This window comes from Giraffa tippelskirchi, chromosome 7 (genome assembly GCF_054371585.1).
Source record: "Giraffa tippelskirchi isolate mGirTip1 chromosome 7, T2T-mGirTip1v1.2.pri, whole genome shotgun sequence".
NCBI lineage: Eukaryota > Metazoa > Chordata > Mammalia > Artiodactyla > Giraffidae > Giraffa > Giraffa tippelskirchi.
The window spans coordinates 4,891,311-4,916,493 of record NC_137281.1 but is presented as its reverse complement, the minus strand read 5'-3'; the positions used below and the strand labels follow the sequence as shown (position 1 = coordinate 4,916,493).

Sequence of the window (25,183 nt, the reverse complement as noted above, 5' to 3'; positions counted from 1 at the left end):
GCTGTCTTGAAAACAATAAAGTCAGGATGAGACGCTGAGACTTGCTGTGTCTTCTCATTCGCATCGCCGACGCTGTCCTTCCTGAGGGAACCCGTGGACCAGCTAGAGCTGGACTCCGGCACGAGATCATGAATCTGACATCGTTCACTGTAAGCTATCATCCTGTGGGCTTGTCCGGGATCTTCAGAACAAGGTAAGAACACTCAGAGCTCTAGCCTCTCTGCTTCTCAGTATACACGTTTTCTGCTTTACTCTACTAACTCTACAGAGTGCTTGTGTGAATGCGCCCTGGGTGAAGCAATTGATGAGCCGTGCTCTGTGGGTTCGCGGTGCCTCGTAATGACTGAAGGCAGCCCCCAAAAGGGAAGCCTTGTCGGGGGTTTATACCAACATGCCAATGCCAAGAGACACCAAATGTCCCTGCGAGGGTAATGGCCAGAAGCAGGTGAGGTCTGTGGACCGAACTTTCCTTTCTTGGTCACCTTTTTCTGCTCCCTCTGACCATTTCCTAATTGCATAGGAAATTAGAACTACTACCCTTATTTGTCAGATTATGAACTTTCAAGGGACTTGTGATCCATGCTGTTCAGTTCAGTTCAGTCGCTCAGTCGTGTCTGACTGTTTTGAGACCCCAGGGACTGCAGCACGCCAGCCCTCCCTGTTCATCACCAACTCTCGGAGTTTACCCAAACTCATGTCCATTGAGTCGGTGATGCCATCCAACCATCTCATCCTCTGTCGTCCCCTTCTCCTCCCGCCTTGAATCTTTCCCAGCATCAGGGTTTTTTCAAATGAGTCAGCTCTTTGCATCAGGTTGCCAAATTATTGGAGTTTCGGCTTCAGCATCAGTGCTTCCAATGAATATTCAGGACTGATTTCCTTTAGGATGGACTGCTTGGATCTCCTTGCAGTCCAAGGGACTCTCAAGAGTCCTGTCCAACACCACAGTTTAAAACAATCAATTCTTTGGTGCTCAGCTTTCTTTATAGTCCACCTCTAACATCCATATATGAGTACTAGAGAAACCATACCTTTCACTAGACAGACCTTTGTTGGCAAAGTAATGTCTTTGCTTTTTCATATGCTGTCTAGGTTGGTCATAACTTTCCTTCCAAGGAGTGAGTTTGAAAACAACCCACTGATTCATATATACCATGGTGTAGAGAGGACAGACAGCTTCTGGGAGCACCTGTTTATTTACCAGCTGGAATGCTGCCCAACCCATGAATCAATGAATAAGGCCAAAGAGATCTTTAACATTTACTTCTGCAGACCAGCAGGCCCTGACTGCAGGAGCCCCAAAGGAATGGGGAAAACAGAGACTTCACTCTTAACAGGTGCAGACGAAGCCTCATGCACACTGAGACGAAGCTGACATGAAGAGTAAAACACAATCATTTGCTAGGATCCTGGATGGTGAGACCTGCCTGCTGGTCTTGAAGGATCTCCGGGGGGTGGGGAGTGGGCTGTGGCTCACTGTGGGGACACAGATCCTGAGGGCAGAACTATGAGAGAGCACTCATCTGCGTGAGGTCTCCATCTTGGCCAGACACGGGCTCCACTCAGAACATGTAGGCTACAGCAATGAGGCCCCTAAGGCCAAAGGATGAAAGGGCCAGGATGCAGCCCTAACCATCAGCAGACAGGCTGTCCAAAGGCTTCCTGTACACATGTCTTTCGTCATAATTTTACCCACAAAAGGGTCAAGACCCAGTTCTAACCACCACTGTGCAGGCACAAGCCTCCAGACCAGCCTCACCCAGCAGCGTTGTTGGTCAGCAGCTCAGTTGTGTCCAACTCTTTGTGACCCCATGGATTGCAGCACGCCAGGCTTCCCTGTCCTTTACCATCTCCTGGAATTTGCTCAAACTCATATCCATTGAATCGGTGATGTCATCCAACCCTCTAGTCCTCTGTCGCCCCTTTCTCCTCCTGTCCTCAAACTTTCCCAGCATCAGGGTCTTTTCCAATGAGTTGGCTCTTCACATCAGGGGGCAGACACCAAAAGCAAGAAAAGCAGGGTCCCACAGCTTGCAAACCGAGTCTGCAAATACACGTGGGACACCACCCTGGGATCAGATGTCCTCTGGGCCATGGATCGGGAGAAGGGTGCATGGGATATCTCCTGCAGAGGGCCACTTCTCCAAGGTCAAGAAACTTAACTACACAACCAGATAGATTAAAATACAAATAGAAATGTACACAAAACGAGGTGACAGAGGAATATGTTTCAGAGGGAGGAACAAGACAAAACCCCAGAAGAACTAACTTACTTAGTTCTTAGTGGAGATAGACAGTCTACCCGAAAGAGTTCAGAGTAATGATAGTAAACATGATCAAAGAACTTGGGAGAAGAATGCACGACCTGAGAAATGAGAAATGTTTAACGAAGACTTAGAAAATGTACCAACCAACCAAACAGAACTGAATATAGTAAATGAAATGAAAAGAAATCTCAGAAACTAAAATGAATCAGAACAGGCTAAATGAGGCAGAAAACTCATCAGTGAGCTAGAAGAAAGAGTACTGAAAATCACCACTACTGAACAGAATAAAAAAGAATAAAACGAGGACATTTTAGGAGACCTCTGCGACAACAATCCACGAATATTTGCCCTGTAGGAGTCCCAGAAGAAGACAGGAAAGATCTTAGGAGGAGAAAACAGCCGAAACCCCTCGAATCTGGGAAAGGAAAGTCACCCAAGTCTAAGAAACACCAAGAGCCCATATCTAAATAAAAACTTCACAGTAAGGACAAGCCAAAAATCTGTGATAGATACACCATCAAAATGCACATGAAAATACTCTTAACATCCTGAGACTGTCCACTGTGTCAGGCTCCTTGGAGCACCCATTTACCAGGTTGAATTCTGCCCAATGCATCAAGCATTCAATAAAGCTAATTAGGGACTTCCACAATGGTTGAGTGGTTAAGAATCCGCCTGCCAATGCAGAGGATACAGGTTCCATCCTTGGTCTGAGAAGATCCCACATGCCACAGGGAAATTAGCAGCGTGTGTTGCAGCTACTGAGTCCATGCTTTAGAGCCCTCACACCTAGAGGCTGTGCTCCCCAACAAGAAAAGCCAACACACACAGCAACTAGAGAAAGCTTGCAGGCAGCAACGAAGACCCAACACAGACAAAAAGAAAAATAAAAGAAAAATAAAGCAAATTAGACGTTTAAGTTTATTTGATGCAATGTTGGCACATTAATGGAAGTCGGTGTAAAATGCACCGCTGTGCTATTTGGATTATAGTCTTATGAATGTTCTGGTATAGAGTGTAGAGAGTGTAACTTTAGTTACAAATTATGACTATGTATCCCCTAAATTTTATGTTGTTTGATTCCATGGTGACAAGAAATTGTTCTAGATTGATTGAAACCTGAGAGCCTAATGGTGCCTTCTCAGCTGCTGTTATAAAGTACTGAAGTGAGATAAAACTGTGTTGATGGATAAACACAATTCATCCAGGGTTATGACACAAGTGTTTACATTTTATTCATGGAAACAGGAAACCTTGATACATTCAGAATGTTGTTCTTTGAATACAACAGTAGCAAATGGTAATGACAGCTGTTAAATGTGATTCACACACATACACATATTATCCTGATTCCAATCAAATTTGATGCTCAAAATAATTGCTCTGTGTCAGGGGATGTTGAACGTTAAGGGATCCAACATGCTATTTTCTTCTTTTGTGTGCCGTTTCTCAAGGACTCTCTATTCCTTACCAGTTCCTGGAAAACAGGAAGGAGCAGAGCTGCACGCAGTTCTCAGGACTGAGATCATGAGAGAGGGCCCCTGCGTGAGTTCCTTTCAGTGACTCCCTTCAGAGACCTTTTACTTAAAGGTAATCTATCCAGTTACGCCCTCTTACTCAGGATATGGAATGCTTTCTGGCCCTTTGAAGATTGTTATTTACTTGGCTTTGTTTTTGCTCAAATTTTTTACTGCCTAAAGCTTCCTTGTATGAAGATATATAAACATGCGTTTCTGCAAATAAAGCACCCTTGTTTCACTCGAGACTTCGGTCCCCTGCGTCCTTCTTCTTGACAACTCCAGTCCCCAGGTCCCGGTCTACAAAGACCGTGACACGTGGCGCCGGAACAGGGACCTGGTGAACGCCCTTGGCAAGCGGATGGAGTGACTGTTAGGACCTACGGAGGTCGGGAAGTGCGGGGTTATAGGACAAACAGCTGGAAAGCCCCACCACTTTTCTACTTTACTTCATAATTTATTTAAGGTTCAAGGACTTGTGGTTTCACGTCAACGGATAGAGGCTTATCTCCAAACAGTGGTTAAATATAATCCCTGGTTCCCTCATGAAGGCAGTTTCGATTCAGAAATTTCCAACTGGGTTAAAGAAAATGTTGAACAAGCTGCAAGACGGGGAGAAAATATTCCAATAAATTTCTGGCCCTTGTGGACCCTCATTGAAGACGAGATCTTGCCATTTCAAGGCAATTCTAGCCCCCCTGATATTCGCCAAAAAGCGGAACGCTCATGATACGAATATAAATTAGATGATAAGACTTTACAGGAGGACAAATTAGAGCAACATAAAATGTTTCAAAACTCGCCCACCATGCCTGCTCCGGCTGTCCCAAGCGCTCCTCCTCCTCCTCTTGAAACGCGCATGAAACCGAAGGTCCCCTCAATTACAGGACAAAATTAATCTGATGATGATTCTTCTGATGCTCTCTTTGACACTAAAGCCAACAATACTGTTTTTGATGACAATGATAAGCACCTAACACACACTCGTATTTATGAAAACAGACGATCAACTCATTCTCCTTAACAACGAAGGCTTTCTGATTTACTGGCTTTGCCATCTCGAGTCTCTGAGGCCGATGATCTTTTTGCCCTTCCTGTGTTAGGACATGTTTATGCTCAAGGACAACTAATACCGCAATATGAAGGCATTGATTTTTCTCACATGCAACAGATGAAAAAGACTGTAACTATGTATGGCCCTCATTCACCTTTTACTGAAGAACTTCTAAACGCTATGGCATCTTCGAATGGAAATTTTATCCCTTATGATTGGTGAATTTTGATAAAAGCGCCTCTTAAACCAGAAAAATAACTTCAGTGGATAATGTGGTTTCATGATGTGACCCGAGATCATGCCAATTCTAACACTCGAGCTGGCACTTCCCAAAACCAAATTACTTGTAAAATGTTAACCGGTAAGGGGCAATTTGATTCGGTGAAAGCTCAGATACAATGCCCTCCTTTGTTGCATGAGCAATTGAAATAAGTTGCCCATGAAACTTGGGATCGAATTACTCCTCAAGGGGAACCTAAAAGTAACTACACAAAGATATTACAAGGGCCTAATGAAGCCCATGCTGATTTTTTAATTAGACTGGGAGTTGCTATCTCCCATAATGTTGTCAGAGAAGAAATAAGAGTGCAATGAGAAAAACTGCTTGCATATGAGAATGCGAATCAGGAGTGTCAAAGAGCCATTGCTCCAATTCGTGAGACCAGGAATGTTTTTGATTATATGAAGGCTTGTCGCAACTTAGGATCAGAAACTCAGAAAATGCAAATGTTAGCTGAAGCAAGGGCTGCTGCCTTTAAAAAGGGGAATGAAGGATGTTTTGTTTGTGGAAATAAGAGCCATTTAAGAAAGGATTGCCCGAAAAAACACACAGAAAACAATTAAAACTACTAAAAAACCTCCAGGAGTCTGCCCTTGATGTCATAAAGAGGTACATTGGGCTAAAAAGTATGAACTAAGTATGATGTTGAAGGGAACCCTATTTCAGGAAACTCAAAGATGGGGCTTCCACGGGTCCCCATCAACAAAAACCAGGGGCAAACTCCATCTTTTCCCCCAAACCTTCACCATCCAGCAATGCTGCCATCAATATACCACCCCTAAATGATTTTCTTCTTTTTCCTCAAGCAGTCCCTTCTAGAATACCTACCAGACTTTATGGATCCCTACCCCACAAACCTTTGGCCTTATACTTGGCCAATCTAGTCTGACTTCTAAAGAAACTATTATTCACCCTGAAATAATTGATTCAGATTATAAAAAAAAATTCAAATTATGATATCATCTCTGATAGTATGACAATTCAAAAAGGGGGACACAATTGCCCAATTACTTCTTTTACCTTTCATTTCTACTAACTCCTCTAATGGTATACAGACAGGTGGATCTGGCAGTACAGATCAAAAGCAGTCCTTATGGACATCAATAGTATCTGAATATGCACAACCAAATATAAATATCAAAATTAATGACAAAAAATTTTCTGGGTTTCCTGATACTGGATCCAATATTACCATTATTTCCAAGCATTTATGGCCCAAATCTTGGCCTATACAGAGAATTTCTTGCCAAATTCCAGGAATTTCTCAAACCAAAACACAAGAGGTTTATCAAAATGTCAAAATATATCCATATGAGGGACCAGAAGGCCAGCCTGCAACATTACAACCTTATGTGATAGACGCACCCCTTAATTTAATAGGAAGAGATTTACTTATGCAATGGCAAACTCAAATATATATTCCACAGTTTTCCTAGGTGCCACCACTCATTTAACAAACAATACAACTATTAAAATAACTTGGAAAAATGATGAGCCTATTCAGACAGCAGTGGCCCCTTACAAAAGAGAAATTAGAGGCTGCTATGGAACTTATAGATACACAATTGAAATTAAAACATATTGAGGAATCTTGCTCCCCTTGGAATTATCCCATTTTTGTAATAAAAAAGAAATCTGGTAAATGGCGTCTTTTAACAGATCTTTGAAAAGTTGATACATCGATGAAACCTATGGGTGCATTAGAACCAGGAATTCCATCACCTACCACTATTCCTCAAAACTGGCATATTATTATTATAGATTTACAGGATTGTTTTTTACTATACCTTTACACCCTCTAGACTGAGAAAGAATTGCTTTCTCTCTTCCTTATCATAATCATATCGGGACTCATAAACGGTATCAATGGACTCTGTTGCCTCAAGGAACGATGAATTCTCCCATCATGTGTCAATATTATGTAGCCAAAGCCCTTGAACCTGTGGGAAAACAATTTCCTAACTTTCTTGTTATTCATTATATGGAAGATGTATTGTTTTCAGCTCCACCTGTTTTAGAAACTCAACAGATGCTTGACATAGCTCAACAATGCTTAAAAGCTTCTAAATCAATCATTGCCCCTGAAAAGATTCAAACATCTACACCTTACTATTACTTAAGATTTGTTGTTAATAGACAACATATTACTCCCCAACTAACACAGATTCATGTTAATAAATAATCAACCTCGAATGATTTTCAAAGACTTTTAGGCAACATAAATTGGATTAGATCCTCTTTAGACATTACAAATTATCAACTGACTAATTTATTTAACACTTTTAAAAGAGATCCCGATTTAAATAGCCCTCGTTCACTTTCACAAGAGGCACGAGAAAAACTCTGTTTAATACAAAATAAATTGCAAAAACAATTTCTTACTCGTATTAGACTTGATTTATCTCGAGAATTATTTATACTCCACTCTCTCCATTCTCCCACAGGACTTCTTACCCAACAAGAACACCCAATAGAATGGACCTATACCCATTTGAGAGGGATAAAGTCACTTACGCCCTATCTTGATTTGATCCCTCTAATCATTATCAATGGAAGAAATAGAGCTAAGAATCTAATTGGCTCTGATCCTCATAAAATTGTAGTACCTATTAATAAATCTCAATTCGAGAACCCATTACAAACTTCTACCGATTTCCAAATAGCCTTTCTGGAATATTTTGCAGATATTTCATTTCATTATCCTTCTAACAAACTCGGGAATTCCTTCAAAAGTACTGAATTTATTATCTCTCACATTGTCACATCAAAACCTATACCTCAAAGTGATGTTTTCTAAATAGATGGGACTAAAAACACAAAAGCCTCATTCTGGTCTCTCAAAGAATGTAAAGTCTTTTATACAAAGTTTCGCTCTGCTCAACAAAACGAATTATATGCTCTCATTCAGGTTATTCACCTACATTCTTATCCTATTAATACAGTTTCTGACTCCTTATATTCAGTTTTTGTATTAAGAAATATAGAAACTTCTACCATAAATTCTAATCAATCTATTATCCAGCAACTTTTCCTTGAACTACAATCTATTGTTAAGAACCGCACTTCCCCCATTTATATTACCCATATTCAAACACATTTTTGTCTTCCTGGTCCAATGGCTCATGGCAATGAACAAGCTGATAAACTTGTCTCTTTTGCTACTCCTGAAGAGCAACATGCTCCATTACACAATAATGCTGGCTCACTACACCAAATTTGGAAAGTTCCATACCGCCATGCTAAAGAAATCATTAATAATTCCTCTACTTGTAGGCCCCTACATCTTCGACCCATTGCACAAAGTATCATTCCTCGAGGACTACAACCCACTGAACTATGGCAAATGGATATAACTCATTGCCCTGAACTTTCTCCCTCTTCATTCTTACATATCTCAATCGATACAAATTCTTCTTTTATACGGGCCACACCTCCCCGAGGTGAAACTACAGACCAAGTTATAACCCACCTATTAACTTGCTTTACAATAATGGAACACCTAGCTGTATAAAAACAGACAATGGCCCTACCTATATTTCTAGGCAATTCAAACAATTTTACAATCATTTTCTATTAAACATATTACAGGTATTCCTTGTAATCCACAAGCACAGGGCATAGTTGAACGAGCACATCACACACTGAAACTACAAATAAAACAGCTTAAAAAGGGGGAATACACAGGAACACTTCTATCTTCCTTATCTGTTATGGTCTTTACAGACCGGGACCTGGGGACTGGAGTTGACGAAAAGAAGGAGAAGAAAAGAAGGACGTGGGGCACCCAAGTCTCGAGTGAAACAAGGGGTACATTATTTGCAGAAACGCATGCTTATATATCTTCAATAAAATGATTCCTCAGCCATTAAGAATGAAACTCCATCAGTTGCAACAAAACAGAGAGTCCTGTAAATAAAAGGTCAGTGAAGGGAGTCACTGAGGGGAATCCAGGCAGGTGCTCTTTCCCACCATCTCAGTCCTGAGAACTGCGTGCCGCTCTGCTCGTTCCTGCTTTCCAGGAACTGATAAGGAACAGAGCGTCCTTGAGAAACGGCACACAAAGGAAGAAAATGCAACATATTGGATCCCTTAAAGTTGAACGTCCCCTGACAATTCCCCCTTTTTTATTTTTTCATAATTGGGGCTGACTGTAGATACTTTTTTGTGAAAAAGACCCTGACCAATTGAGTTTGTTTAGTTTGAACAATTTTAGCTGAAAGGCATCGGTATACTACAAATATAATCACCAGGATAATTATCAGCGTTATAGCTCCAGATCCAATACTATGTGAAATGCTTTGAAACCATCCTCGAGGGTCTAGCCCAGATAATTGACCACCTAGCTGTTCAGCTAAGGTTTCCAAATTGTTGGAAGAGGGTAGACTGTTAGAGAAGGTTTCAAAGATTTCCTTTTGTAATAATTGTACATTTAAGGAAGCATTATCATGTATGTCTTGCAAACGAAATTTGATATGTTCCCAATAGTAGGCACTATAGTTGAACCAAACAGGGGTAATACAAAATTGAGTAGAATTCCAGTCCCATTTTAGTATAATTTGTTTTGTAAATGTCTTAATTGATCTCTGACCCATTGGATGGCTGTTTTAATTTCCTGTATTTCATCTTGAACTTTCTCATTTATCCTAGCCTGAGTGGTCCACATAGTATGAGCATCTTTGGTCCAATTTTGAATAAAGTTGTGTGTTTGAATTGAGGTTGGTAAAGCAATGCCTGTGACAGCCGCAGTAGTGCAATTGACGATTAATCCCAAGATGCCAAGAATTAACCATCCAATGAATCGTTTAGATCGTCGAAGTACTTTAGTAAGTAGCTGGGAGGCAAGTCCTGCCATGGGACCCTCTTCCCAGGCTCGTTGGAGATCTACTGGCAACCACAGATTATGTCGAGACTGAAGAATCAAAAGGGATTCGTTTTTCAAAGAAACAGAGAAATTAAGATAAGTATACAATTTGCAATCTATAAAAATCACAGAACGTAAATTCTTATTAAACTGCAAGTTCCCTATAGCTATAACAAAAGTGGAACACAAGCTTGTATGAAATATCAATGATTATAACGAAAGGAATAGTTACTATGACTACGGCTGGTCCCCATGAAATATCCTGTCCAAATTCCAAGTTCTTCCGTGCTCGCTGCAAGTTTCCAGAGTCCCATTGTTCAGGCCCAATCCGTTTAAAGAGGATGATTCGAGGGCGAGGGGGTGCCATTCCACCGACAAGCCAGCCAAGAAGTCCTTTGTCATGGTAATGTTCCATCGGAGTATTAGTAACCTTCTATGCTACTTGAGTGGCATAATCACATACAGTGTTGCTGATATCATCTGAGCAGTTAGACAACCACATACCATGGGGTCCCCAATCAACAATGGTGTAATTGGCCACAAACATTAATTTCCCCTATTTAGCTTGACATCTGTCCCAATGAACAGGAACATATTTAAAGTTCTTATATGTAAACCCTTTGCATAATGATTTTTGTCCTTTTCCTAGAGTTTCAGTAGTGTTGACATGGTTCTCATAGAAAGAAAGGGCAGTAAACAGTCCAAGCAATGTCCGAAAGTTCTTCTTTGGAGGCAGAACGAAAGGCCCTGTTGGCCGGCTAACGTTAATGCATAATTCTGCGGGACCCATGCATAGAGGAAGGACTTCATACCCTAAAGAAATATTAATTAGTCTCCCTTCTTCCTCAGGACGAAAGGGCCCCTCCACGCTCCAAGGAGGAGGCATATGTACTGAGTCATTTGTGGATATGATCAGTCCTTTATCGGTCCAGTCTACAACGTGCAGCAAAAGGGGATTTGGGTATATAGGCCCAGTAATTATGATTAATTAATACAGCTTGAGCAGGGGAAGCAAAAGCAAGCAAAGCAAGCATAGCAACAAAAATATTTTCTGGATTCCGAGGCATTTCCTGTTGAGAAAACAGATTTTCAGCTTAATTAGTAAGGGTTTTTATTTGTCCCCAAGTAGGGAGATCATGAGGTCGATGACGTCGAGGGCTGTGCTTCTTGGAGATTTTTAGAGCTGCCATGGCCGGTATTGGAATTTTTTCCTCCAGGGTTTTTTTTGTGTTTTCATCTTTATTTTGAACACCGGAAGCTCCCCTGGGGCAAATCTTCTGAAGAGGAAGCCAATTGAGTTCGTTGGATCCATCTGGACAAATACAAGCATACCCGTTTCCCTGTAACATTAATTTCCCAGATTTCCATTGCTTAGTTAGCCTGTCTTGATACCAGATGGGCAGAGGAAGAGAGGTATCCTTCAATTCCTCAAAATGGTTTTCTGCTTGGGTCAAGATATCTCCTTGTGGTAAGTTTAAAAAAACTTAAAAACAAATAAAGCTGTATTAACAATAGTTATAGGATTAGAGAGGATATACTGTTGAGATCTAGTAAAATCTGCTCTGGATAAGGAAGATAGAAATGTTCCCGTGTATTCCCCCTTTTGAAATTGTTTTATTTGCAGTTTCCGTGTGTGATGTGCTCATTCAACTATGCCCTGTGCTTGTGGATTGTAAGGAATGCCCGTAATATGTTTAATAGAAAAAGATTGCAAATATTGTTTGAATTGCCTAGAAGTATAGGCAGGGCTATTGTCTGTTTTTATAGAGTTGGAAGTTCCCATTATTCCAAAACAAGCTAATAGGTGGTTTATAGCGTGCCGTGTAGCCTCACCTTGAAGAGGTGTGGCCCATATAAAAGAAGAATTTGTGTCGATACAGACATGTAGGAAAGAAGATGGAGAAAGTTCAGGCAATGAGTTACATCCATTTGCCATAATTCATTGGATTGTAATCCTCGAGGATTAACACCCTGTGTAATGGGTCGAAGATGTAGGCGTCTACAAGTAGAGCAAGTATTAATGGTTTCTTTAGCATGGCGGTATGGAATTTTTTAAATTTGGTGTAAGGAGCTAGGATTATTGTGCAATAGAGCATGTTGTTCCTTGGGAGAAGCAAAAGAAACAAGTTTATCAGCTTGTTCATTACCATGAGTCATAGTGCTGGGAAGGCAGGAATGTGTTCGAATATGGGTAATATAAATGGGGGAAGTGCAGTCCCTAATAAGAGACTGTCGTTCAAGAAAAAGTTGTTGAGTAATAGGTTGATTGGAATTTATAATAGAGGTTTCTATGTTTCCTAATATAAAAACTGAATACAAGGAGTCAGAGACTATATTAATAGGGTGAAGATGTAGGTGAATAACTTGAATAAGAGTATATAATTCATTTTGTTGAGCAGAATGAAATTTAGTGTAAAAGACTTTATATTCTTTGAGAGACCAGAATGAGGCTTTGGCGTTTTTCGTCCCATCTCTACAGAAAAACATCAGCTCGAGGGATAGGTTATGATGTGACAATGCGAGAGATAATAAATTCAGTAGTTTTGAAGAAATTCCAGAGTTTGTTAGAAGGATAATGAAATGAAATATCTCTAAAATATTCCAGAAGGGCTATTTGGAAATTGGTAGAAGTTTGTAGTGCATTTTCGAATTGAGATTTATTAGTAGGTATTACAATTTTATGAGGATCGGAGCCAATTAGAGTCTTAGTTCTACTTCTCTCATTGATAATTATTAGAGCGATCAAATCAAGATAGGGCGTAAGTGACCTTGTCCCTCTAAACTGGGTATAGATCCATTCTATCGGGTGTTCTTGTTAGGCAAGAAGTCCTGTGGGGCAATGGAGAGAAGGGAGTGTAAACAACTCTAGAGGTGTTTCAAGTCTAATACGAGTGAGAAACTGTTTTTGCAACTTATTTTGTATTAAAAGAGGGCTATTTAAATCGGGATCTCCTTACAAAGTATTAAATACATTAGTCAGTTGAGACTTTCCAATGCCTAAAGAGGGTCTAATCTAGTTTATATCACCTAAAAGTTTTTGAAAATCATTCAAGGTTGATAATTTATCAACATGAATCTGTGTTAGTTGGGGAGTAATACGTTGTCTATTAACAACAGATCCTACATAATGGAAAGGTGTAGAGGTTTGAATCTTTTCAGGGAGAATGATTAATCCAGAGTCTTTCAAGCATTGTTGAGCTATGTCAAACATGTGTTGAGTTTCTAAAACAGATGGAGCTGAAAATAATGTATCATCCATATAATGAATAACAAGAAAGTTAGGAAATTGTTTTCCCACAGGTTGAAGGGCTTTGGCTACATCATATTGACATATGGTGGGAGAAGTCATCTGCTGGAGTCCTGCTCCAGCTGGTCCAGGGGTTCCCTCAGGATGGACGGCGTCCGCGGAGTAGAGAGGACACAGCGAGACTAGGCAGGTGTGAAGCAGCGTCAGCGTCTGAGCTTCATTTTTCAAAGGGAGCTTTTATATCTTGAGTTGTACCTAGAGGAAAATGTAACATGTAGAGTCATGTCAAATCAGCTCAACGGGGCAGCAGTTTTTGACCCTTATTGAAACCAGGATATTTTTCGTATATCTTATTTACAAAGGTCTCATGTTGTTTATATTATCTTCTGGCCTGGAGACCTGTTAACATCTTATAACTCTTTATTGATAAGGGTTGATCAGCCAGAACACTTGTTTTAAAAGTATTTTTGTATCAGGCACAGAATGTACCAGAGCTACATTTTTTAAAAGAATACAGACACAGTGGATTATGACAAAGAAAGGATTCATTAACTCAGAGTTTCAAAGTAAAACCTGTTTTTTGTAATCTATCTTTTGCCTTGAGCTGAACAGAAAAGAATGCGGTCCCATAAAGTCATGGTACAGCAAGCTGAAACAATGTAGCACAAAGGTCAGTTCTTTAACAAAAGTCACCAGCTTGGTTAACAATTGTCTTATTATTTTTATATTAAGGCTAAACCTTTATCTTTATAAGTCTCTAACTATTATACTTTTATTATACAGGCTCAGCACGTTAATAGCAAAAACACAGCAAGCAAATATAGACCGAATAATGTTTTATAGAATAATATTTCTTATGTTTTCCAATAGGCTTTCTCCTCCTCGAAGGGTTCTGTGCCCATTGGGACTTTTTGTGTGTTCAGGCTCTCAATGCTGTTTATTGTTGAGGAGCAGTCATGCACATTAGCTCCAAAGGCACAGGCACATTTGTCAAGAAAACCAAGATGCTAGCAAGGGGAGTTTAGATTAAAATACTCTTTTTATCATGGATAATCTTATAGGGTGCCACCATTCGGGGGGCATGTTGATTAAAGTTTTAAATTGATCTGTTTGGGAAAAGATCAGGGAAGGCCTTCTGCCTAAGTCACAGAAATTAGGGAGCGGTCTATTATAGCAAGCATTAGAAAGATAGATATCATCTTTAAGGTGAGCACCAAGGCAGCTTATAGAAATCCCTGAGGCCTGAGTTGCCTTGCTCGTCAGGCCTTCTCCTCATGACCTTGTCATGGGTGGGATCTCGTGTGCTGGCTCCCGGCATCTCCCCTTTTTTTATTTTTTAAGACAGCCAGATGGATTTCAGTCGTGAGCTTCTGAGTGCTCTGTCGGAGAGTTCTGACAATACAACGAAGGATTATAATGAGAAGCAGAACTAAGGCAGAGACAGCAACATAACTGAATATGGTTGATAGAATATTTTTTCTAGTAGTAAAGTTAGAAAAGGTATGAAAGAAATCATTAGCAACCCCTGCAGCAGTAAAGTCTAGACGGAAATGTTCTAGGGTCTTTACTTGATCATGAAGCTTTTTTAGACCTAAACCAATGTTGGAGCTATTCCAAACACCTGAAATATGATTTTTAACCTTTTCCCAATTATAATCTGTATCATTTACTTTTAGGAGTGTTACACAGATCCACCGATAGTCGGCGTGATAGGATAATGTTAGCTTTACCTTTAAAGCCTGTAATTCAGTTCCGATATGCACGACTGCTTCTTCTAGGGTGTCCACTTTTATTTCTAACTTTTTATCTATAATCTCTTGCGTAGCTAGAGTTAGAGAAACATTTTTGGACATAGTATTGACATATTGAGCAGTATGTACCTGTTGAGTCAATGATATTGTTGCCACAATAACAGAAGTAATTGCTGTTATTAAAGCTGAAATCCCTAAGATAAGTAGCCCTACAAACCGTCGGGGACACATTAAATCTCGTAGCTGTTGCAGAACGGCCAGACCGTAGTTGTCATACCAATAGGTATTTACTGTAACAGGCACCATAAGGTAAGGTGGACGTCGCAGTTACAAAGGAACAAATATTATATTGAGGAGTTAAGCAGGAGGAAAGCATGCTTTGTTCACAGACTATATTTGGTCCTCCGGAGTAGTTCATCTGTAAATGAAGTCTCTCAGAATCGTTAGTGAATAAAAAAAGTAAGGAGAGGGAAGGCAGGCAAGTACGGAATAGGTAGAGTAGTTTTGGGGCCGGGAAAGGGTAACAGGAGAGGTGGCAGCAAGGGCTTTCCAAATTTCTGGTTGCCAAAAGATTTCACCTCTAGCTGTATAGGACAACATAGGAGGAACAAACTGATTATGATGCCATCTACTGGCCGCCAATGGCCATGGCACGGAATTATTTTTCCAATTATTAAAGTTGGCAGTATGGCCATGAATAGATGCTGGATCTTGGCTTGGGTTTGGATTGCTCCAGTCTTGTACCGGATAATTTCCACCTCCCGGTATTCTATAGTCTATTTTCGAATTATAAGTACAAGATTTCCATACCGGATATCCCAGGCGGTTATCAATAGTTTTCCATATGGCGTCTGAAGGGGCAACATCAATACAATTTGGATATTTTGGTGGAGCGTTGAGAAACAAGGATTTATAGGGGTCAAGGACCCCGGGCATATGAGCTTGTAATATCCAAACTGACCTATCTCCCTTTTTATATTTTGAAGCTGGGGAATCTGTCAGAATTACCTTTTTGGAGGCTCCAACACATCCCTCTTTAGTGGGAGTAATAAAGTGTTCTGCATGGTTAACAGGGAAGTTAAAACAAACAGGAAGGTCATCTGTTAGTCCTTTAAAAGTATAATTAAAATTAATGGGATAATGATCTTTATCATAGGAAGAGTTGGATCCTCCCAAGAGGCGAGGCTGGTTTGTGTGGACCTGTATAGGGTTGGTATTCCAAGTAACTACTTGGAAGGTCGGGGGATCAGGGAAATATGCCCAGTATTTTTCTGATGTAGAAGGAGTAGCGTTTACCTGGCAAGACAGTAAAGCAAGCATGGCAATAAACATCTTTTCAGGAGAGGCCGACGATCCCTGTAGAGAAGCTATTCCCTGCGCTTGGTGACAGAGCGACTTAATTTGTCCCCACGTGGGTATGGAGGCTCGTTGAGTAGTCTGCGCAGGTCGTTTCGGCGGTTTCTTGTGGTGTAGAGGGGTAGGGGGATCATGGTCTTTTATGTAAAGCCGTGACATCTGCTTAGTGGGTGGCTCTTCCGTTTGTTCTTCCAGGATTTCCACCGTCGGTTGTCTAGGAGTCTGCTGGACTTTTCAGGTGGGTGGAGGAGGCGGGGGCAGGGAGTGCCCTTCCTCTTTCGTGGTCGAAGCAATGGAGGAATTGGATGTCCGGCGAGCTGCGACATGGCGAATCAGTCTGTCTGGAATCCAAATCGGGGAATCTGCATCCTGAGGAATAATACAAGCATACCCTTGGCCGCTAGTTAGTAGGAGATCAGGACCCCTCCATTGTCCGGAGAGAATATCTTTCCATTTTACTAGTGGCTTTGTATTTTGTTGTTCTGGGCACCAATGGCGAAGCATTGTAGTGGCTCCGGACGAATCAGTATTCAAGTTACTTATTACAAAAAGAGCATGTTGGAGAATCTGATGGGGGGGGAACTATATTTGAATTCTCCTTCCTGTAATTTTTGGATTTGTATTTTTAATGTCTGATGTGCTCTTTCTACTATGGCTTGTCCCTGCAGATTATAAGGGATGCCTGTGTTATGTTTTATTTGAAACCTTGTACAAAAGTCTTGGAAAGACTTGGAAGTGTAAGCAGGAGCATTATCAGTTTTTAAAGCTTTTGGCAGGCCTAAATATGAAAAACAAGTAGAAAGATGTTGTATTACATTTTTATATGCCTCTCCAGTGCGAGCAGTTGCAATGATGACATGAGAAAAGGTGTCGACAGTTACATGAACAAAAGATAACCTTCTAAATGAGGGAATATGAGTCACATCCATTTGCCAGAGCATATTAGGCTTAAGACCGCAAGAATTGACTCCCATAGGCAAAGTTTTTATAGTAGTGGGACAATGTGAGCAGGAATGGACAATCTCTCGAGCAGATTCTCGAGGAATCTGAAATTGATATCTTAATGCAGTAGCATTTTGATGATGAAGTGAGTGAGAGGCTCGGGCCTTTTCAAAAGCAGGTGTCACCATGACCCTAGTTAACGAATCTGCCAGATCATTTAGGGCAGTTAGTGGTCCGGGCAATCCAGTATGGGCTCGAATATGGCCAATGTAAAATGTTTGGTTTCATTTCCAGATTTGTTGTTGTAATTTGGCTAACAAGTGAAATATTGTAGTTTTGTTTTCGGGCAGAACCACAGTCTCAATGTGTGGAAACAGCCTGACCACATACTGAGAGTCAGAATAAAGGTTAAATTCTTTTTCTGTAAACATAACAAAGGCCTCTGTTACAGCCGTGAGTTCGGCTCTCTGGGCTGAAGTTTCCTGTGTTTATAAAACCTTATGCTGGTCTTTTGTAACTATAGAAGCTCTGCCATTAGCTGACCCATCAGTAAAGACCATCTGAGCATTTGGAATAGGAAGCTGTTTGCACCTAACAGGGAAAATAACTGGATGTCTAGATATAAAGTTCAGCAAAGCATGTGAGGGTAAATGATGCAGAATTTGACCAAAATAGTTTCCTATCGTAATCTGCCAATTTTCATCAAACATTAAAAGAGCATTAAGCTGTTCTCTGTTATATGGAATTACAATTTCTGATGGCTCTTTACCAAATACTTCAATGTTCAGCTTTCTTCCCTTTAATATTAGGGTAGCTACTAACCCCGGATAAGAAGCCACCACACTTTTAGCTTGAGCTGGGAGGTGAAATCCATTCCAGGGGGCCGTCTTGCCATAAAACTCCCGTAGGCGCGATTGGAGTAGCTAGGCAAAGAAATTGTCAAGCAGTTGTTAGTTTAATTCTTTTTACATAACTATCAGTCAGAGCCCTTTCTACCTTATGCAGGGCCTTTTGAGCCTCAACAGTTAATTGTCTTTTTGAAGTTGGGTCAGGATCTCCATGCAAAATGTCAAAAAGAGGCTTCAGCTCAGCAGTGGTTAATTTTAGATAAGATCTTATCCAATTAATATCTCCTAAAAGTTTTTGATAATCATTTAAAGTAACAAGATAATCTTTTCTTAACTGTAGTGGGGCATGAGTCACTGTTTTTGAATTTATAACCCTTCCTAAATAAGTTATGGGTGGATTAGTCTGAATTTTTTCTGGGGCAATTTTTAGGCCCTTAGCAAGTAATGCTTGAATTAGTTCATGAAGAACAGCTTGTAGGTGTGTTCTATCTGGATGGGCTATAAGGATATCGTCCATATAATGGATCATATACACTTGTATATATTTAGCTCTGATTTTTTCTAAAGCAGCACTGACATTTTTGACATAGAGTGGGACTATTTTTTATTCCCTGAGGCAGCACTTTCCATTGGAATCTTAAGTAAGGCTGTTTAAAATTTTCTGATAGAAGACTAAAGGTGAATCGATTTTTATCTTTGGTATTTAAGGGAATGGTAAAGAAACAATCTTTTAGGTAAATAACAATTATATTATATCCCTTGGGAATAGCCACCGGGGAAAGGAGCCTGGGCTGTAAGGCTCCCATATCTTCCATAGTGGCATTAATGGCTCTCAGGTCTTGTAAAGGGAGCCATTTACCAGGTTTTTTCTTAATAACAAAATGGGAGTATTCCATGGACTATCAGAGGGCTCAATATATCCTAATTGTAACTCTTCAAAAACTAAAGTTTTAGCTGCCAATAATTTTTCCTTAGGTAGAGGCCATTGTTCTACCCACACTGGATCTTGAGATTTCCATGTGATAGGGTTGGCAGCACAAACAAAATGGCCTCCATTATAAATTTGGATACCCTAGTCCAGTACGTTGTCGTCGGAAGTTGGGCAGATTGGCTCAATTATTCTTGTCTGTTGCTTGCCTAATCTTTTTGATGGATCATAACCCATGTGGAGCATTTGAGAAGTCACTTTATCATCAGGGCTAAAAAGTAGCACACCCATTTGAGACAGTATATCTCTTCCCCATAGGGTGAAAGGGAGTGAAGGAACTACATAGGGTTGGAAGGTTCCACAGGTATCTTCAAACCGCCAATTCAATATTTGAGCACTCCTAACCACTGAAGGGGCTTTTCTTAATCCTATCAACTCATTTTCTGTAGTATGTGTTGGCCATGAGCTGGGCCTATCTTTTCCAGCAATGCAGGAGACATCTCCCGTGTCTAATAGCCCCACAATAGGCTTGCCACTAACCAGGATGCTTTCCATGGGGTGTTTTTGAGTAATTTCTGTCACCCAAAAGACCATATCACTGGACCCGAATCCCTTTGCTTGTCTTTCACTTTGAGTGGCAGTACGTCCCACTGTAGTACAATAAGGCAAAAGTAAAAGTTGAGCTATTCTCTGTCCCTGATGAATTTGTGTAGTTTTAGTTGGGGAGGAAATCATGAGCTGAATTTCTCTTGTATTGTCTGAGTCAATCACCCCGGGGATAATTGTAAGAGCCCGCATAGCTGAAGAGCCTCTGCCTAATATGATTCCCACCAGGCCTGTTGGTAGTGGACCTTTAATCCCGGTACAGATTTTTATGGTGGGACTGTCTGGTGTTAATATTGTCGAGGTGGTGGAACTGAGGTCCAGTCCTGTGCTGCCTGGGGTTGCTCCGATGAGTTCTGTGATGGGACGAAGGGTATAAATGGGTTTGGTGTTGTTGCCCCAATCGCTGTCGGGGCCTGAGGCTGGCCCCTCAACCCGTTTCCCGACTGTTGGCCAGGAACTAACAAGGTTCTGTCTTTATGGAATTTTGATTTGCAATCTCTTGCCCAGTGATATCCCTTCTGACAACGAGGACAAGGAGCCTTAGGGAGATCGGGAGTCATAACCGAGGATGTAGATTTTTGCAAAGAAGAACTAGCTGCTTTTTGGGGACAATCGTGACTAAAGTGTCGCAAGAGAAGCAGGTTTTAGCATTTTGGCCTTGATTATTTGAATGACTCCTCAATGGATTACTTTTGCCTGTAAAAAAGGATTGCACTGCCTGTTGATGAGAACTTCCTTTTATGGTGGCAGCTACAGCAACACCCTAACTGTTTTATTAAGATCTCAGTTGCTTGTTCGTTAGGAATAACTCTGTGGACTCCTTCAGTGAGCTTTGATACAAAATCTTCATAGGGTTCCTCTGGTTTTTGTTTAATATTTCATAGAGAGGAGGTTGACTCTCTTCCCTGAGGCAATGATTGGCAAGCTCCAAGAGCACAAGCTGTTACCTGTTCTAAGGCTCTTTTATCTAGATTCATTCGGTCTCTGACTGATTCAAAGTCGTCAGTTCCTGTCAACATCTCTTGTACAATATGTTTTGGGCCATGTTTACGGTTGGCGCTAGCCTGTTTTTGAGCAAGGTCTTCATATTCAGTTCTCCAGAGTAGGTATTGCCCCCAGATATACAAGCCTTAGCAACCGTTTTCCAATCATAAGGAGTCATCCATCTGGCTGCCAACGCATCTAACAGGGTCAAGGTATATGGAGCTGTAGCCCCATATGAAGAGCAGGCTTGTTTAAGTTCTTTAATTAATTTCATCAGGAGGGGTTCCCATGAGGGACTCTCTTCCTCATCCCCTTCATCAAACAGCACAGGGAAACAACCCTCGAAGTGAGGGTCAAATTGATCCTCAGGGTTTGAGAAGACTCTTCTCCTAACAACCTTTAGCGGAGGCCCCTTACCCCCGTATGGCGGAGGAGGCACAGGGAGACGAGGACATCTTTTGCTTTACTCTTTTTGTTCTGGAGCCTGATTAAATTTTATGGATGGTATAGCTGGAGATGTTTCTTTTAAACTTTTAGGAGCATCTTTGGCTAAAAAGGACCAATTTTCATCAGAGTGGTAATGAGCTGCCGTTTCCTCTAAATCTCCCTCATCCTGGGGCGAAAGTTGTTTTTCTTTTTTATCTCTACTCTCTATAAGCCCATCAGTGGTCATGGCAGCCAGCATATTTCTTAACTGTTAATAGCTAGGCTTGGGCTCTTCCTCCTCATTTTCTTCTTTAACAGGTATTTTTTTAGATTCATGCATGGGATCTAAGGCATCCTTAATCATGTTCCATAAGGAAAAGGTATCAATGGGCACCTTTTCTGGACCATGCAGAGTGTAATAAGTTTTCAACTGTTTTCCTACCTTCTCCCAGGTATCTAAGTTAACAGTGCCCTCTTCTGGAAACCAAGGACATTACTCTTGTACAAATGTAAGAAAAGATTGGACACTAGCTATCTTCAACTTAATTCCTCTTTTATTTAATAATTGTAAGATTACTTGTATAAAAAGTGCCGTTCTTTTGACTCGCTATTACCCATTTTAATCTTTTTTGTTCTTAAATTTCTTCTCAAAATAAACACTTTTTTTTTTTTGTTCTCAAGTTTCTTCTCAAAAATATACTCAAAACTACCCACTAGTCCTTACCCTACATAACTTATGCAGGGGGGTCTGCAGCACCCTTAGTGGGGTCCTATCTACTAGCTGCTGAGAATAGATAAAAAGAATACCCCAACATTGTAAGCGTTCTATTAGGCCCTTTCCCAAGACTTACACCCTGAGATAACTTTGGTACAACATTAGGCAGGGAGAAAAGGTTCCAGACATTGTCTCTGGGCAGGATATACTGTTGCTGTGTAATCAGGGGTACAATTCTTGACACATAGGTTCCCAGGCAAGATGTGTTACAATTATAATCATTAACATAGAGCCTAAGAAAAGTATTTCCATGAGTAAGACATTGTGCTGTGTAATCATTAGTTCTGGACCTAAAGAAACATCAGTTCTCCAGCAAGATGCATTGTTGCACAAGGCTTAACGAAAGCATGAGTGAGAATGTTTGCCTCCTCCTTACAGGGCCTTGGACAGCCTGCCTAGGCTTTAACTGTTTCATTTCCTCCTGCTTTGAGGAGAATACGGTTGCCAGGGAAAGGGGTGGAGAAATCGTCCTGTAACTTCTTCCTGCTGGGAAGCAGCCTAGACCCTAAATTGTAGAGGCAACATATTCTCCTTATCCTCATATTGAGGGTCTCTGATCCAGGGGTCCTGAGTAATAGCTAGAGGAGGCTGTGGAAACGGCAGGATCATGATCACTTGTAACTTAAATACCTAAGCCACTTAGATACAAAGTTCATTATATAGTTACAGATATAAAAAGCAGACAGCAAGAACAAGATGACTACAATTATTACAGTCAAGATAGTTTTCCCCCAAGGAGGGCTTTGTATTTGAGCTTCTATAGCATCAAATTGCCCTCTACCGGTTAACATTTCAAAAGTAATTTGGTTGGGGGGAAGGGCCAGCTCGAGCATGAGAATTGGCACGATCTCCGGCCACATCCTGAAACCACATTGTCCACTGAGGATATTCTCCTGGTTTAAGAAGAGCTCTTATCAAAAGTCGCCAATCATAAGGAACAAAATTTCCACTAGAAAATGCCATAGCGTTTAAAAGTTCCATAGTACAAGGCGACTGAGGGCCATACATAGTTACAGCTGTTTTCATTTGTTGCATGTGAGAAAAATCAATGCCTTCATATTGAGGTATTACTTGCCCTTGGGCGTTAGTATTTGTCAAAACAGGAAAAGCAGAGAAACCATCGGCCTCAGAGATGTGAGACTGCAAAACCAGTAACTCAGAAAGCCTTCGTCGTGAAGGAGAATGAGTGGATAGTATTTTTTCATAAATATGAGTGCGTGCTAAAGGCTCATCATTAAGAAAAGTACTGCCCCACTTAGTGTCAAAAAGAGCCTCAAAAGAGTCAGGGTCATCTTGTTCTTGAATTGAGCGGAATTTCCGTTTTGTGCCCGTTGCAAGAGGAGGAAGAGGAGCGCTTGGGGCAGGGCTGGTGGGGAAATTTTGAAATATTTTATGTTGTTCTAATTGAGCCTTTTGGAAAGTTTCATCATCTAACTCATATTCATGTAACTAGTATTGCGCCCGTTGTCGAATATCGGGGACGTGGGGGGGGGGGCAGAATTACCTTGAAATGGCAGAATCACAGCTTTAATAAGAGCCCATAAGGGCCAGAAATCTATTGGAATATTTTTTCCCCGTCTCGAGGCTCTTTTAACAGTCTCTTTAATCTGGTTGCAAATTTCTAAACTGAAACTGCCTTCATGGGGGAACCAGGGATTATGTTCAACCACTGTTTGGAGATAAGCCTCTATTCGCTGATGCGAAACCCAAAGTCCTTGAACTTTAACTAAATGATGAAGCAAAGTAGAAAAGTGGTGGGGCTTTCCAGCCATTGGTCCCATATCCTCGCACTTACCGACCTCCGTAGGTCCACAGTCACTCCGTCTGCTTGCCAAAGGCGTTCTCCAGGTCCCTGTTCCCGCGCCACTTGTTATGGTCTTTACAGACTGGGACCTGGGGACTGGAGTTGATGAAAAGAAGGCGAAGACAAGAAGGACGTGGGAGACCCAAGTCTTGAGTGAAACAGGGGTACTTTATTTGCAGAAACGCATGCTTATATATCTTCAATAAAATGATTGCTCAGCGATTAAGAATAAAATACTACCAGTTGCAACAAAATGGATAGTCCTATAAGTAAAACGTCACTGAAGAGAGTCACTGAGGGGAATCCCAGCAGGTGCTCTTTCCCACGATCTCAGTCCTGAGAACTGCGTGCCGCTCTGCTCGTTCCTGTATTCCAGGAACTGATAAGGAACAGAGTGTCCTTGAGAAACAGCACACAAAGGAAACAATGCAATATATTGGATCCCTTAAAGTTGAACGTCCCCTGACATTTATCCAGAGGAGACTACTAGATTCCAACGCAATATATTCTTTAATCCTGTAACTATTGTTAATACAGCTTTATTTGTTTTATATTTTTACAACTTACTGTAGCAAGGGGATATTTTGACAAGAGCAGAAAACCATTTTGAGGCATTGAAGGACGCCTCCCTTCCTCTCCCCACTTGGTATCAAGATGGTTTGACTAAACAATGGAAATCTGGAAAATTTATATTACAGGGAAAGAGGTTTGCTTGTATTTCTCCAGACAGACTCAACGAAATCAGTTGGCTCCCTCTTCGGAAGATCCGCCCCAGGGGAGCCACTGGCATTCAAGATAGAGAAGAAACACCTAAATCCCAGGAGGAGGAGTTTCCAGTAGAAGCCATGGTGGCTTTAAAAATTTCCAAGAAATGCCGCACTCGAGGTCATCGACCTTATGACCTCCCCACTTAGGGACAGGTAAAAACCCTTACTAATCAAGCTGAAAATCTCTTTTCTCAAGAGGGAGTGCCTCGGAATCCAGAAAATATTTTTATGGCTATGCTTGCTTTTGCTTCCCCTGCTCAGGCTATCTTGATTAGTCACAGTTGTTGGGCTTATATACCTAACCCCTCTTTATTGCACGTTGTAGAATGGACAGATATAGGACAGGTCATATCCACTAATGACTCAGTACATATGCCTCCTCCTTGGAGCTTGGAGGGGCCTCCTCTTCCTGAGGAAAAAGGAAGACTAATTAACATTTCTCTAGGCTATGAAATTCTTCCTTTATGCATGGGCCCAGCAGAATTATATATTAATGTTAGTCGACAAACGTGGGCTTTCAATCTGCCTCCAAAAAAACATTTCCACACATTGTTTAGACTGTTTACTGCCCTGTCCTTTTATGAGAACCATGTCAACACTACCAACACTCCAGGAAAAGGACAAAAGTTGGAATGTAAGGAGTTTACATATAAGGATTTTAAATATACTCCTGTTTATTGAGATTGATGTCAAGCTAAATCAGGGAAATTAACGTTTGTGGCCAATTACACCATTGTTGATTGGGGACCCTATTGTATGTGGTTATCTAA

The 25,183-nt window shown here is 41.0% G+C and overlaps 1 protein-coding gene across 1 annotated transcript in view; it reads right to left on the bottom strand.

The window, feature by feature from the left end:
- Nucleotides 1-23,795: 23,795 nt before the first annotated feature.
- The window catches only part of LOC145515089 (zinc finger protein 320-like), a 55,670-nt gene continuing 54,282 nt past the window's right edge, over nucleotides 23,796-25,183 (bottom strand). Inside the window, exon 9 of the mRNA XM_081514610.1 lies at nucleotides 23,796-24,025. Within this exon, the coding sequence (XP_081370736.1) occupies nucleotides 23,937-24,025 (89 nt within the window). The 3' untranslated portion in view covers nucleotides 23,796-23,936. The remainder of the gene's footprint in view (nucleotides 24,026-25,183) is intronic.